This window comes from Glycine soja, chromosome 1 (genome assembly GCF_004193775.1).
Source record: "Glycine soja cultivar W05 chromosome 1, ASM419377v2, whole genome shotgun sequence".
Taxonomy (NCBI): Eukaryota; Viridiplantae; Streptophyta; class Magnoliopsida; order Fabales; family Fabaceae; genus Glycine; species Glycine soja.
The window spans coordinates 4912442-4926354 of NC_041002.1; the positions used below are offsets into that span (position 1 = coordinate 4912442).

Here is a 13913-nt window from a genome sequence, read left to right on the forward strand (position 1 = left end):
TATTTAAATAAAACAACACAACTATATTGTAATAGCATTTTTTTCTTACTTCATATAGTAATAGCACCTAGGTACACCTTTGGAAGACTTATACGAGAATTAAATTTTATCTTACTAATTAATTTTTGTATGATTTCATATTTTTTTATTAAATAATATATTATATAGTATTGTGCATGAGTGTGAAAATTAATGATGAGATCTAGTTATTATAGGAGTAGATGTAATCAAAATTTCTCCATTTTATTAATCTAATCATTAAACTAAAAGTTATTGCCAAATAAATTAATTGTACAAAATGGCGTGAATTGAAAAACACTGTTAATACTTCATCATTCAATGTCATTTTAACATATAGTATGATTTTTATTGATATATATATATATATATATATATATATATATATATATATATATATATATATATATATTTGTATATAAATATTAACTATTCGTCTAAATTATATATAGATATATGTGTCTGTACAAACCTTGTGTAAATTCACTGCTTTGATCACAATTCAACTAAGATTGAATTAGTACGTAGATTATAAATCACACCTTAATCAGTGAATGAATTAGTAAATAAAATCAGTTATAAAGATATAATTTTGACATTGTGAAATAAATTATCTTTTTGGAATTTTCAAAAATCATTTACTATAATTTTAAAATAAGACCAAATATAGTTTTAATATTTTGATATTAAAAATAAAAAATTATCATACATCAAAATTAATTAAAAAAAACGTTAACCAACGTAAAAATGGTATTTTTTTAGACGTACGTTTTATTAAAACTTACTCCTACTATATTCTTAAAAAAGGTTGAATTAATTTATCTATAAATTCCTTTTCAAAATATTATTTAAACAATTAAAAGTTAAGAAGTTATTACTTAATAAGACCAAACTTTTAGTAAAACAATATTAATCAAATGCGTTTTTAGTACATTTTTTATTTATTATGTTATAGAGTAAAATATTTAATAATTTTATTAATGATTAATTTTAGCTTAATAATCTGACTAGTTGTTTATATATAATAGGATATTTTCTAATTATATTTTAACAAAATTTAACGCGAGGCATTGTTTAAGATTCCATTCAGACTAACATAATTACTTATTTATCAATCAATTTAGAAAATTAGAACAAATAAATAAGTTATTGCTTCTTAAAATAAATTCAATTAAACAAGCATCTAGAATAACAAATAAAAACTAAACACATGTTGTACTTCTTAAATTATTTTTACAGCAAAATCTTGGAAAAGATTTGAGATGAAAGCTTTGTTGGCTTCTAATTATAATAACTTGGATGGGGTAAGGGGTTCAATTTCGGGTGTCACATGTCATTATGGTGTCCATGCATGCAGACCCTTTCACCAGAGAAAATCATTTGTAAATTTTTTATAATAAATATCATTAGCAACTTATAACAAAGAAATTAGCTAGAAAGAAAAAACAAAAAAATAAGATTAATATTGAGTATTGAAGTGGGGAAGTAGGATGCGACAAAATGGCAAATTCTTATTCGAAAATCAAACTAAAGTGTCGTAGAATAACACTTTCCAAAGGATGAAGCCGTTTGAAACTCAATCCTGCCCTACACACTGATAATCGTCTAATTATAATAAGAACAACCGTAATAAATGGCACCGACGATCCACACACACGAAAGTGGTTATCCATCTCATTGATGGAAGAAATTAATTTTTAATGATATATTTTTATTTTAAATTAAGAGTGCGTTTAGATAGAAAATTTTAAGTAAGAAAAATCAATGAATTTAAATTTCTTTAATTTAAAATTTATTGTTTGGATTTCTTTTATGAAGAATTTAAATTTTTGAAATTTTAAAACAGAATTTTAAATAACTAAAAATGTGAAATTTTAATTTTCTTTTAAAAAGTGAAAAATTGAAATTCTATCCTGAACAGAAGAACTTTACAAAAGCATTCTAGTATTTTTTTTATAAACTTTATTCCTTCTTCCATTTAAATTTTTTTTCGAAATCTCATTTTCAAACTAGTGATTCATTTTCTTTCACCCTCATAATTTTAATTTTTTTTGTTTAAATACAAAATCTTGAAAATAAAATAATTTTAATTGAAGTATTTGAAATTCTTAAAATTTAAAATTACCCCCTTGTTCAAATACACTCTAAGAGAATTGTTTAATATTTATAAAAAATAAATGTTAATGAGCGTCCTAAAAACATTAATTAGTAAATTTAAAGTAGAAATATTTTTATTGAGAGTTAAAAAATTATGTTATCTATAATTTTTTTATGCTCTCCTATAATTTACACAATAAATATTTTTAATTTTTAATTTTTTAACCAATATTCTAACAATAACAATACTGATTAATAAGGCCCTAAAAAAATAAGCACAAAAGTATAAATGTTTTTCTTATTCAAAGGGAGATGGAGGAACTCCAAATTCCAATATTACAACAATTCATGTATAATACTCAATTAATTGAATTAAACTCCATTGATGTAAAAAAAAAGAAAGGATAAAATTATATATCTTTTATTTTTAAATTAAAAGAATTATGTAATATTTATAAAAATAAAAATAAAAACAAGAACAAGACATTAAATTTGTATCATTAACATTTAATTTATTTAAAAATGGGATTTATTAAATTAGAAGAAGTATTTCAATAAGTTATAATTATAATTTTCTTAAAACAAATCAATGTATGACTATTAAAAATATTCCTTTTCTAAAATAAAAGATAGTATTGTTATAGGTATAGGTCAAATTATGAATCATGATCCAATCTTAAACTCATAAACTCAATTGATTATGAACAAAATTAACTTGAGATGTGTGATCTCACACTATCTTCAAGACTTATCTATGTAGTATATTAATTTTTTTAGAATTTAACTGACTTGTTTCAGTAATAATTATATCAACAAAACTAGTAAGAGTTTTTTTTTATATTTTTTTTTATGTGAACCCAAGATCATATACAGGAATAAGAAGAAGAAAAAGATGTGGAAGGGAGTGAGGCTCTTTGAACAACTTCTAAAGTATAGATATTTATAATAAAAAGTAGTGTTAAGTAATGCTTAAAGAAAATGTGAAATCAAGTTGAGAAAGTAAAATATCTATATTTTGGATAAACACTAAATTAATTTTAAAATATTTTTAAAATCAATCAATTAGAAATATTAACCTTTTGAAATATTAAACAAAATATACAATAATCTCCTAAGAAAAAGAAAGAACTTATTAGGTTTTATTTTTGGACTTATTGTGTTGGACTTACCGTGAAACAAGTTATATAAATCAAATCGAGACTGATAAAATATTAATATAACACACAATATAGCAAGTTAAATCAATTAGTGGTATGAAGGATCACAATTTTTTTTTTTCAAATGATTGTGATTATGTACTAAGGGAGTAGGAAACTAGGGAGTTGGGAAAAGTACTTATAAGGAAGGTAAGTATCCCTTAATTTCAGGGACTAATCGTTAAGTTTTCTCTCATCCAAATATTATCAACAATAAAGTCAGGTCCAAGAAAGTCACACCTAAGCAAAGTGAGAAATGGTTTTGATCCTACTTGTGGAGTATGCATTTTCTTTTGATCTTCAACCTTAAGGAGGGCCTATCTCTTTTCCAATTTATCCTGACAAGAAGAAATGTGGGGTACATGGTTTGATATTCCCCGAGAGGTTATGTCTTCTGGGTTTTTCTTTTCCTCACCCCCTTCTTGCTTATGTTTCTCCTATTTAGCTTTAGAACCCTCTAATTAGTCATTGCTCATTATGGTTTCAACATTACAATGTTCCCTTGGAGTTCACTACAAGTCTACAAGAAGCAATTTGGTGAGCAATTTGAGTTTCCAATGGCTTGCTGTAGATAACCAATCTATCAATCTTGGAAGTCAAGCTTTCCACCCTATGACAAATCCATAATATAGTCTCATTTGGACATTCATTTTGGTTGGTTTGAACTGAGACGCAGATCTCATAGAGGATTTCAAGTTTAGATTTTTACATATGCACATTTTTTAAGGGGTATTTTGACTTAACAATTCAAAGTTGACTAAGATTAGAAGACCCATTTAAAGAGTCACATGCTACCCCTGTTTTTTTTTTTTTTCTCTTACTCTTTTTACGGAGAATTTTGCAATGTTAAATACTCAAATGTTCATCAGACCATTGAATCCTCAATTTTCTCGAAAAAAACCATACTGCTTCAATCCTAAACTTACTTGAGTCTTCTGTTTCAATCTACAACTAACTTACTTGGGTACCTATTTGCAAATAACTAAATTAGACTTCAGTTCACCAACTGAATTTGTATCAAGGCCATTGATAGACTCTTTGGGTCTGGTTAGTTGAAACTCAATTTGTTCAGGTAATGACATGACAAGTTTTGGAGAGATTCTAAAAGACAGAAAAATTATCTTATCAACAACGTCATGCAATAACAAAAAAGTTTATCTTGATTTATTTTTTTCTCTATCAAGGCAACAAAATTTTAAATGTTTACATTGTCCACGGGAAATTCCTTCCAAAGTCTATTGAATAATTTTTATGGATTCCATCATTTCATCCATTCAAACCACATAACGAGCTAATAAATCTCCTTTTTGTATTGAACTTCTAATCAAATTCTTAGTAACATTCATAATTATCCACTTTAAGGATATTCCATTGTATTTTGGATTTAGTAGAATTTATTGCTAACAATTGAAGCCTCAAATTTATCATTTTAAACCAATTTCAACGAATCAATGTACAACGAGTCTATGCTTATGATAGTATATTAAGGCAGATGAAAAATTCATTTAGGTTTTGGTACGCACAATTAAAGGAGTCATTACCTTTTTGCTTTTTAAAGCGTATGTTTATATATATGACTATAATAAAGAAACAAAAATGATTATGCTCTTTCAAATACTTAATATAACTTTGTGTGGATTGCATTGAACCTCTTGTGTTTTCGCTACTTTTTATTCGTATTAATAATGTATGAAAACCGTATCTAAATAAAACAATATGTCACAAATTTAACTTATTTTATTTCCCTAATTTATTTTATTTTCTTTTTCTATCAGTGCTTATAAAGAACTTTAACTAAACTGGTAGTAACTTATATCTTGTTTGATCTATTTCCTTAAATTGGTAAGTCTGAATGACTTGTTGTATGAGGAATTTTGAGGGATCTGGATTTTTCATCCATCTCATCGTGCCCAAACTCCACAACTTGCTCATCTACCCCCGACTAAAATAATCTATTTCTATCCCTAGAGAACACATTAGGCAAAACCAAGTTTTCATCTACTGTTTTGGACTTTTGGGATTGAATATAGTTTCAGGTTCACTCCTATAATTTGATGTTTTAAACCCTCACATTCCCAGCAGGTTCAGTAACAAACTTCCATGGGATGATCATGTTGGATTCTTTTAATCCTATGTAGAGTAACATTGTCAAGTAGTAAAATTCAGAATAATTGAATACGAAATACTGTGTAGTAGAAAGTCACTTCCTTTCTATCAGTGGTTACTTCATTTCAAGCATAAGGATATATTTGCATAATTCAGCCCACTCACCCCTAGAAAGAACACCAAAGCATTCAATAACCATCAAAATGAAAAAAAAAAAAAAGTACTAATCAAAATTCAGCACATTGTATTAACATTACTAAAAACTCAAAAGGGGGAAAAGAAGAAAATAAAAAATTTACATACGTATAGAATTAGGTATACACTTATACATAAATAAAAACCTGTGGAGAAGGTGTATAAGAAAGAATGCGAAAGGAAACTAAGTTTGTCTTTTGGTAGAGTGAATGAGTGTAGGTCTTCCCTCATTTTACTATTGTTTTATTTCAAACCAAGGACCCTAAAATCCTTTGGGTCCACTTTCGTTCAACACGATGGGTTTCTGAGCCATGGCGAGGCAATACTTGGAGATTTCTCTGAACTTGGGGACACTCCTGAGATCGACCTTTGTTCCATCCTTGAGCGTTATGACAACGTCACCCCATTCTCCGATAAAACGCGGCACGACCTGCACGTCCTTGATGACGGAGTAGGCGAAGTCGCTGCGGTCCTGGCCGCTGAGGCCCGAGATGACGGTGACGCGGAGGTTGGTGAACCTGTAGCGCAGGAACATGGCGCGTGACACCGCGGCGAGGGTGAGGGGGAGCCAGAGGAGGGTGAATCCGAGGAGGAGGTTCGCGGCGAGGTCGCCGTAGTGGGCACCGCCGTCGAAGAATATGGTCTCGCCGGAGGTGGTGGTGGTGGTGGTGGGGGGAGTGGTGGAGGTGGTGCGGGGGTTGTTGGTGGGGGAGGACACATGGAGCCGCGTGAGGCGGCGGTGGAGGGTGTGGGATTTGTGGGAGAAGGAGGTGGAGGTGGAGGAGGGTTGGTGGCTGACGGTGGAATTTGTGGCGGTGGTGGGTGGTGAGAGGAGGGGAATGGAGGCCATGTGTGTTGGAAGTAAGTGTAACTGTAACAGTAACTGTGTTATCCGTTTAGTTTGGAACTGAGAAATTTGAGTGGCAGGTAATGAAATCTTCAAAGACTTGTAGGGACCACTTTTTCCTAAGTGGCAATGATCTAACCACGTGGCTGGTCATTGACCACTTATGGTTGTTGTTGTTCTTCAAAGGCCCAATGCTTTTGATGGGTTCAAATATCACAAGCCTGCATTGTCAAGCCCAATATTCTAATAAAAACCGTTGTGTGATGTGTTGTGTGTTAGAGTTGAAGTAAGTTTGTTTAACAAGTCAAATTGTATTCACACACAAAATTAAAAAAAAAATTAAGAATCTTAAAAATTAACCTAGAGGACTCAGAGGTGTGACGTGACAAAGTGTGTGAGTTGCTCTAGTGGTGACGCGGCACATGCTCACTCTAGTGGAGAGGGGAAAACTGAAGAAGTGAAAACCTTAAGTCTCTAATATCTATGACATATTGACTACGATCAATATTATATTATTAAATTGCTGATAAGCCTGTTCAACCCATATATCATGCGGGCTACAGGTTTCATGGTGCGGCCCGTGAGCCCAAGCCCATTTGTCCAATTCTAGTTGTACCATTTGTTCCCTTACATGAAGAACGAACAAAAGTGAGAATAGCTAACTTATAAGCCACACTATTGTCATTTCTCTTTGTAAACACCAACTGGTGCTTTGTGAATGGAAGAACTGCAAGTGGATAAAAAATGTTTGCAATTTAGGCTATATTATAATGTCATTGGTATGCTGCCCAGCATTATTGGAGGTGTCTCTCTGTTCTGCTACATCTTTTTTAACATGGTCAAAAAATTGTTTATGAATAAATTTGGATATATTTTGGAAAAAGTAATGTAAATTGATAAGAACAGAACATGGCTAGTGCACTCAGAAGAGATTTTGAGTTGCACACTATTGCACTCATAAGAACGTGCATGTTAGCCCATATGCCCATGGGCCTTTTATTTAAGCCTAACAAAGAGAATAATGACTCACCCTCCACCAGGAAAGTTCAAGTTGGACCAAAACAATAAATGAAAGAAAAATTATAGATAAGCATCCAATATGCTAATATACCCCAAATGCCAACCTTATCCTTTAACCCTGAACTGGAAAAAAAATGCAGAGGTAATGTTGTGGACGACAACAACAAAAAAAGAATATAACTGTTTGAATTATGAATGGGGGGGGGGGGGGGGGGGGGGGGTGTTTAGGGGTATATAGGTGACAGGGAAAGTATCAAATCTTTTACATAACCACACTCATCTTAATGACTCATACCAAAGTGCAAAGCAGGATTGAATTGGAACAAATAGTCTAAATTAAATAAATGATCTTTTTAAATTTATTCATTTAAATTTAATCCCATAATTATCAAGCACATTCCATGTATGTTGTCTTTTATAGAGATCTTTCATTCAAAATATAGCACTGTTAAAGTGATGATACACACAGAAGTTAGTAAATATAAAGACTAAAATGTAAAAAAAAGGACTAAAATATATACTACACAAAATAAGATAAAAGTTTAATTAAGTCATATATATGAATAACAAAACAAAATAAAGTTGGGTGAGTGAGAACGAAAATTATCTAAATATCTAATAGAATGCATAGAATCAACAAGAGCAGACTGGAACCCACTTAAATTGCATGTGCAGGCACTAGGACCAGGTGGCTTAAAACTTACTCCCATTAGTACCCTAAAGAATCCAATGTTTTTCTCATATACCTACCTAATATGTGCTTGTCTTGGTATATATTTTTTCCAACTGTTTTCCATCTCAAACAACAAAGTGATAATTATATTACATGGAATAGTAGGGTGTCCTTCTTTAAAAATTATGCAATAATAGTCATGTTTGCTCATCCGAATAGCTACCATACACCTTATTATATATATTGCCTGCACATGTATGGAACAACTAACTCATAGCATCAACCTCGAAGTTAGATGAAATATAACTTTGTACTTATAAATGTGGATAATTTAGTATTATAATATGGACTTTTCCATCAGAACCTAGTATAGTTGCTGTAACCAACTAAAAGGCTACTTATAATTATGTTATGTAGCCGTTGACAGAATCCACACATTATATTAAAATATAGTAAAATACTTTCTAATGTAAAGAACAAAGCAATAACTACAAAATTATTGCATTTGAAATCACATGTTCTCCACACTCTTTATGAGCATTATAATCCCAAACATGCTGGGAATATATGCTCACATTCTGCAACTCTTGAAAAAAAAAAACCCTAACAACCCTTTGATACGTTTAGAAACCCCCAAGCACGTGGCCACCTAACGATTCTACCATTTTTTTAATTATGTCCACTGAAAAAAAAATTAGAAAAAAATAAAAACTTTGCTTAGTTAAAATCGTAGTTGGCTTCTGAAACTGTCATCAAAATGCCAAAATTTTCCGCCATTGGCTAATTTTTAATTTTAAGCCAAGTTCACATGATCCCATACATATAACAGCGTAATACTTTAATATATAATAGGCAATGCAGAGTGTATCACATGTATTGTTTAATACAGAAATGGATACTTACGTATATCATGGTATTTACAACGAAGCCATGCGAAAGATTAGGGTCTTATTCAGGTTCCATATATGCCAATATCATAATGAGAAGTTTATAGATATATAAGTTTCCGAAATTACAAGGAGTTGTGCCTTTCAGACGAAGCAATTGCTTGAAAGCAATGTTGTGTCTTATTGTACCATTTATTAGCATTCATTAATTAACAACCAATACTGTTTCACTGGTATAAATAAATTGTTGAACATGAACACCTAATATTAGTTTTTCTTTTAGAACTAGCAGCGTCCTTTATGTTTGAAAATGAAATGCAAGCGATTGTTCTGACTATCTCGAATTGCTTTCCTGTCAAGAGATCAAGTGTTCATATTTATCCAACCATATCTCGAGTAGAATTTTTTGTTATCAACAATATCTATAGAAAATTAAATAAGAAAAAAAAGAAGAAATGTGTAAAGTGTGAAGTAACTTCTTTTTTTAAACAAAGACAATGCTAGGATAAGAAGGTTGCTATGATCTCAATTAAATTGACACGTACCACTATAATCAAGTGCCTTAAGAATCAGAGATAATATTAGAAGAGTTACAATACCTTACATATCTTACTCAACCAATTGAGTTAATTAGTTAAACCCCATTAACATCAAAAGTTTAATATAAACATACAAATAATTATTTTGAATAACTTTTTAATAAATATGTATTAAAAAATACAATAAAATGAGACAACAAGATTAAATAAATAAGACTTTTTATATAAATTAAAATTAACTTGTACTTTAATTTTTTAAAACTTTTTGAAAATATTTATTTATACTCAACATAGTTGGGATTTAAAAAAGTCTTAAAATAAGGATTTACAACCAACATTATGTTGCTTTGTCTAGAACTAGACTCAACCTTTTGAAAAAATATATGAATTTAAACTTTGTAGATAAAAAAAAGATATCTTTGAAATATATATGATACCTTATTATAAGTGATTAAGTATGTTCTTTATAAAGATTAATTATTAACATAATTGATAAATACTTCACATCTATAATATAATTACTAAAAATAAAAGATTTTACAATTGAAAAACTCTCATGATGTAGAAGCTAACTGAAATTGAATATTATGCGTATAGCATACAGGGTGTGCATCAAGTTATTATATGAGTAACTCTCGGTAAAATTATGTTATTTAGTAATTTTTTATATATACTAAATTTTAATAATTTATCCATTAAATTAGAAAAAAATTATAGAATAGATCAAATTTACAATTTTTAATAAATTTTAAAGCTATTAATATTTCATTAAATATATTTAATTTGACATATAGTATACTTTTTTTTTAAAAAAAAAATATAAGTAAATATCTACTATAAAATTATCTAACTAGAAATATTCGATTTATCTGAAACTTAGTATGAAGATTACAATAATATCAAAACATTCAGAAGTTGAAATATAAAATTTAATACATAAGCAAAAAATTATTATTGAACAAAGTGACTCTACTAAGATTTACTCCTACAGAACTTTCTTAAAGCATTTTCTAAAATTTTTCATTAACAAAAATAAAAAATAAATGTATTAGTGTATTGAAAACATAAAATAGCTAATATTTCTAGTTAATAATTAAAAAGATTTAGAATTATTCATATCTTTAACTTTCTTCATAATAAATTCAGTTTTTTTTTTTTTCATTCCCTGTGGCTAATTAAAACAGCCAGAGACTATCAAGAAGAGACGACAGATCGACAGAAAGGGAAGCATCCTTGCATGAAATTTAGCAAGTTAGGGAACAACTCATTCATACTAGAAAAGAAAAGAATGACACAAGGTAGGTGAAACAGCGTGTATCAATTTGACAAAGAGTGATTAGAAAAATGTTGCAAGAAGCGTGCTGGAAGGGGAAGAAATTAATAGATCGATGACAGTGAAAAGATTCATTTGCGATTGCCATTAATATGATGATGTTGATGGTCTCTACACTGTCCAAGCAAAACTCTGAAAATAACAGATCATATGATTTTTTTTTAAAAGATAGAGAGATAAGCAAGCCAAAGTGTAAAGAACATTAGAATATATAAGTGAAATTTATTTTATATATATATATATATATATATATATATATATATATATATATATTATAAATTTAGGTTATCTTTCAAACCAAATCAATGATTAATCAAATGAGATTCATTTAAGAGATTAATTTTTTTAATAAATATTTTAATTCCTCACATGCATCAATCTAAAATTGAACCCTAAAATGGAATCTTGATTTCATATTTCAAAAATATAATTATCTGTTAATCATATCATCCTATTATATATATATATATATTCACCTGAGCTTTCTACTGTTATTATTATGCATGCCATGACGTGATACAATTTTGACTAATAAATTGTGACAATTTATTATTTGGTTTAAACTTCAGGGTGCAATTTTGACCACTGTCATCACTGCCATATCATATATATAGAAGAAAATAAAGTGCAAGTAAAGCGATGAACAGAAAGTGGGGTGTGAAAACGCATTTAGATGGATGCTAGAGAGTGGGTGACATGATATCACATGAAGCCTCCCATTAAACCCTAAAAATGGTGCAGTGGTGAATGAATACTCTGATTGATCAGCGCCAAAAAATAAAAAGTGGGTACGGCCAAATCACAAATGTTCTTCTCCATATCTAAAAATTCTTTATTTACTGTTAGTCACCACGTTTTATTTAACACATTCTATGTAACATGTAAACAATTAAAAAGAAAATTTATAAACATGATTTACACACTTGTATATTTAATATGTATGAAGTTTTTATTATAGTGATATAGAAAGTACTAGCACCTAATTTTTTTTCATACGAAACCCCTTTTTCCTATGTTGTCATGAACAACAAAATCGTCAATATCTCATTCACGAGGATGCCTATTTCCAACTATCTTTCTATAGGAAAAAAAGTGTTAAAAAATACACATTGGGAAATAAAATGATCTATTTTGTATTTAAATTATATTATAAACAAATGACATATTAAATAGTGTACTTGTCGATGAGGTCTTGAAGCATAAAAATTGTTCAACCGTGTAAAGACTTTACGTGTATCCACACACCTATGTGTCGTCAACAACTTTGACAAGTGGAAAAATAAGAATAAAGAAGTGATATTGGAATCCTTTCAACGTACAACCTAAGACTCTGTTTATAGCACCCTAAAGATACCAAATTTCTCATCAAATCAAAATCATTATTGATAGTATCCTTTTTTAAGTTATATTATTTCTTAATACCTTTTATTGCAAACCATTTAACAATTAAAATTGAAATAATAATTGACCAAGTCAAACTTATATCTAGCCGTCTTTTCAACTCAAATTCCAAATACAAAATCATACATGGTTGTTTCTCTTCTTTCACCAAATCTTTCATATTATTTATATTTTCAATGCTAGCAAAAATATAATAATATTCCACCTTTCTGAAATCAATTAATCATTTGATCATATTAAATTCTCTAATTTAATTAATCATCAAATACTAAAATAATTTCTTTAATAGAGATTAGAACACTCGTTTGTGTGTGACTCCGTAGATTCAATACTAAGCTGGTAATATATTAATCAAATTAATATACTAATCAAGGTAAACTTCTAGCAACACTATTTAACGTCTGGATAGCATGAAGTAGCATATTACTTCAAGAACTATTAGAAGAGTGGTGTAATAATTTCTTCCATCTTTACAGCTCTGGGTTAACTCTAGAGTATGATATTACTGTCAAACCCCTTTTGAGTTAACTCATAATGACTTAAGAAACTCATTTCTTCTTTCATTTAATTTTCCTGGCTAGGATATAATTTTATTCATAGAGTTCAAACTCATTACCAAGAGTTGATGGATTCCTTCTTGATTAATCATTAATTCTACAGGTATTTAATCATATTCAATATCCATTCAACAAGTGCTCTAAAGCATTAGGTGTCCGGAATCAAAATACAACAAATAACTTGTTATTACTATGACAATCTCAGGTCAAAGAAAACTATTATACCTCTTCTTGAGAATTTTCTATTGACAGATTATGATAAATTTTAACCATTAGAAAATTTCAATTGAGTCAGTTCAATGATCACATCAACATGTAACTCATCTATATATGCAAATTAATAAATGAGATCTATTAATATTTATCCAATAAATACTATCACATATATATTAATCTATCCGGATTATTGATATCCTATTTACAATAATCATATGATCAAGAATGATTTAGATTAAAATTAGAACAAACTTATTTCTCATTATCATAATCTCTATTATAATAACAAGTCTTTAATTTTAATCAATGACATTATCAAATGGACCATTTGATCAAATAATGAAATATGATAACAAAAATAAAATAATACTTCATTATTAAAATTAAAATTGATTACATGATAATTTAAATCGTGGACATACAAATTTATTCCCAATATTTTATTTTCTTCCACTCTTCCATCTGCTTGTTTTCTTCCCCCTCTTAGAATTTGTGTTTGATTCTCTTTCTTTTTTTATGCCTACTTTGTTAAGTTCGGGTGGATTTCTTTCATTGTTGGTACTGATTGATGAGATCAGCTCAAATCATTACAGGGTCTTTCTTCAGAGCAATGGCAAACATTTTTGCTCTAGAATACATTACACGGTTATGATTCCAAAGCAAACGCTAAATTAATAATCGGTTTAAGAAAATTTAAGGGAGTAAGGGAATGGGAATCTCTCCTTATTTTAATGTTACACTCCATGTTGCCTGCACTAGCAAGCATGGTTTTAATTTCTCATTCCCCATTAATTAACTCATGAACCAAATAGTAGCATTACTCAAAAG

General features: G+C 29.2%; 1 protein-coding gene across 1 annotated transcript; it reads right to left on the reverse strand.

The window, feature by feature from the left end:
- Positions 1-5621: 5621 nt before the first annotated feature.
- On the reverse strand, positions 5622-6528 carry LOC114410983. Its single transcript, XM_028374829.1, has one exon. The coding sequence runs from the start codon at positions 6460-6462 to the stop codon at positions 5875-5877; it is 588 nt and encodes a 195-aa protein (XP_028230630.1). The 5' UTR covers positions 6463-6528; the 3' UTR covers positions 5622-5874.
- Between the last annotated feature and the right edge of the window lie 7385 nt (positions 6529-13913).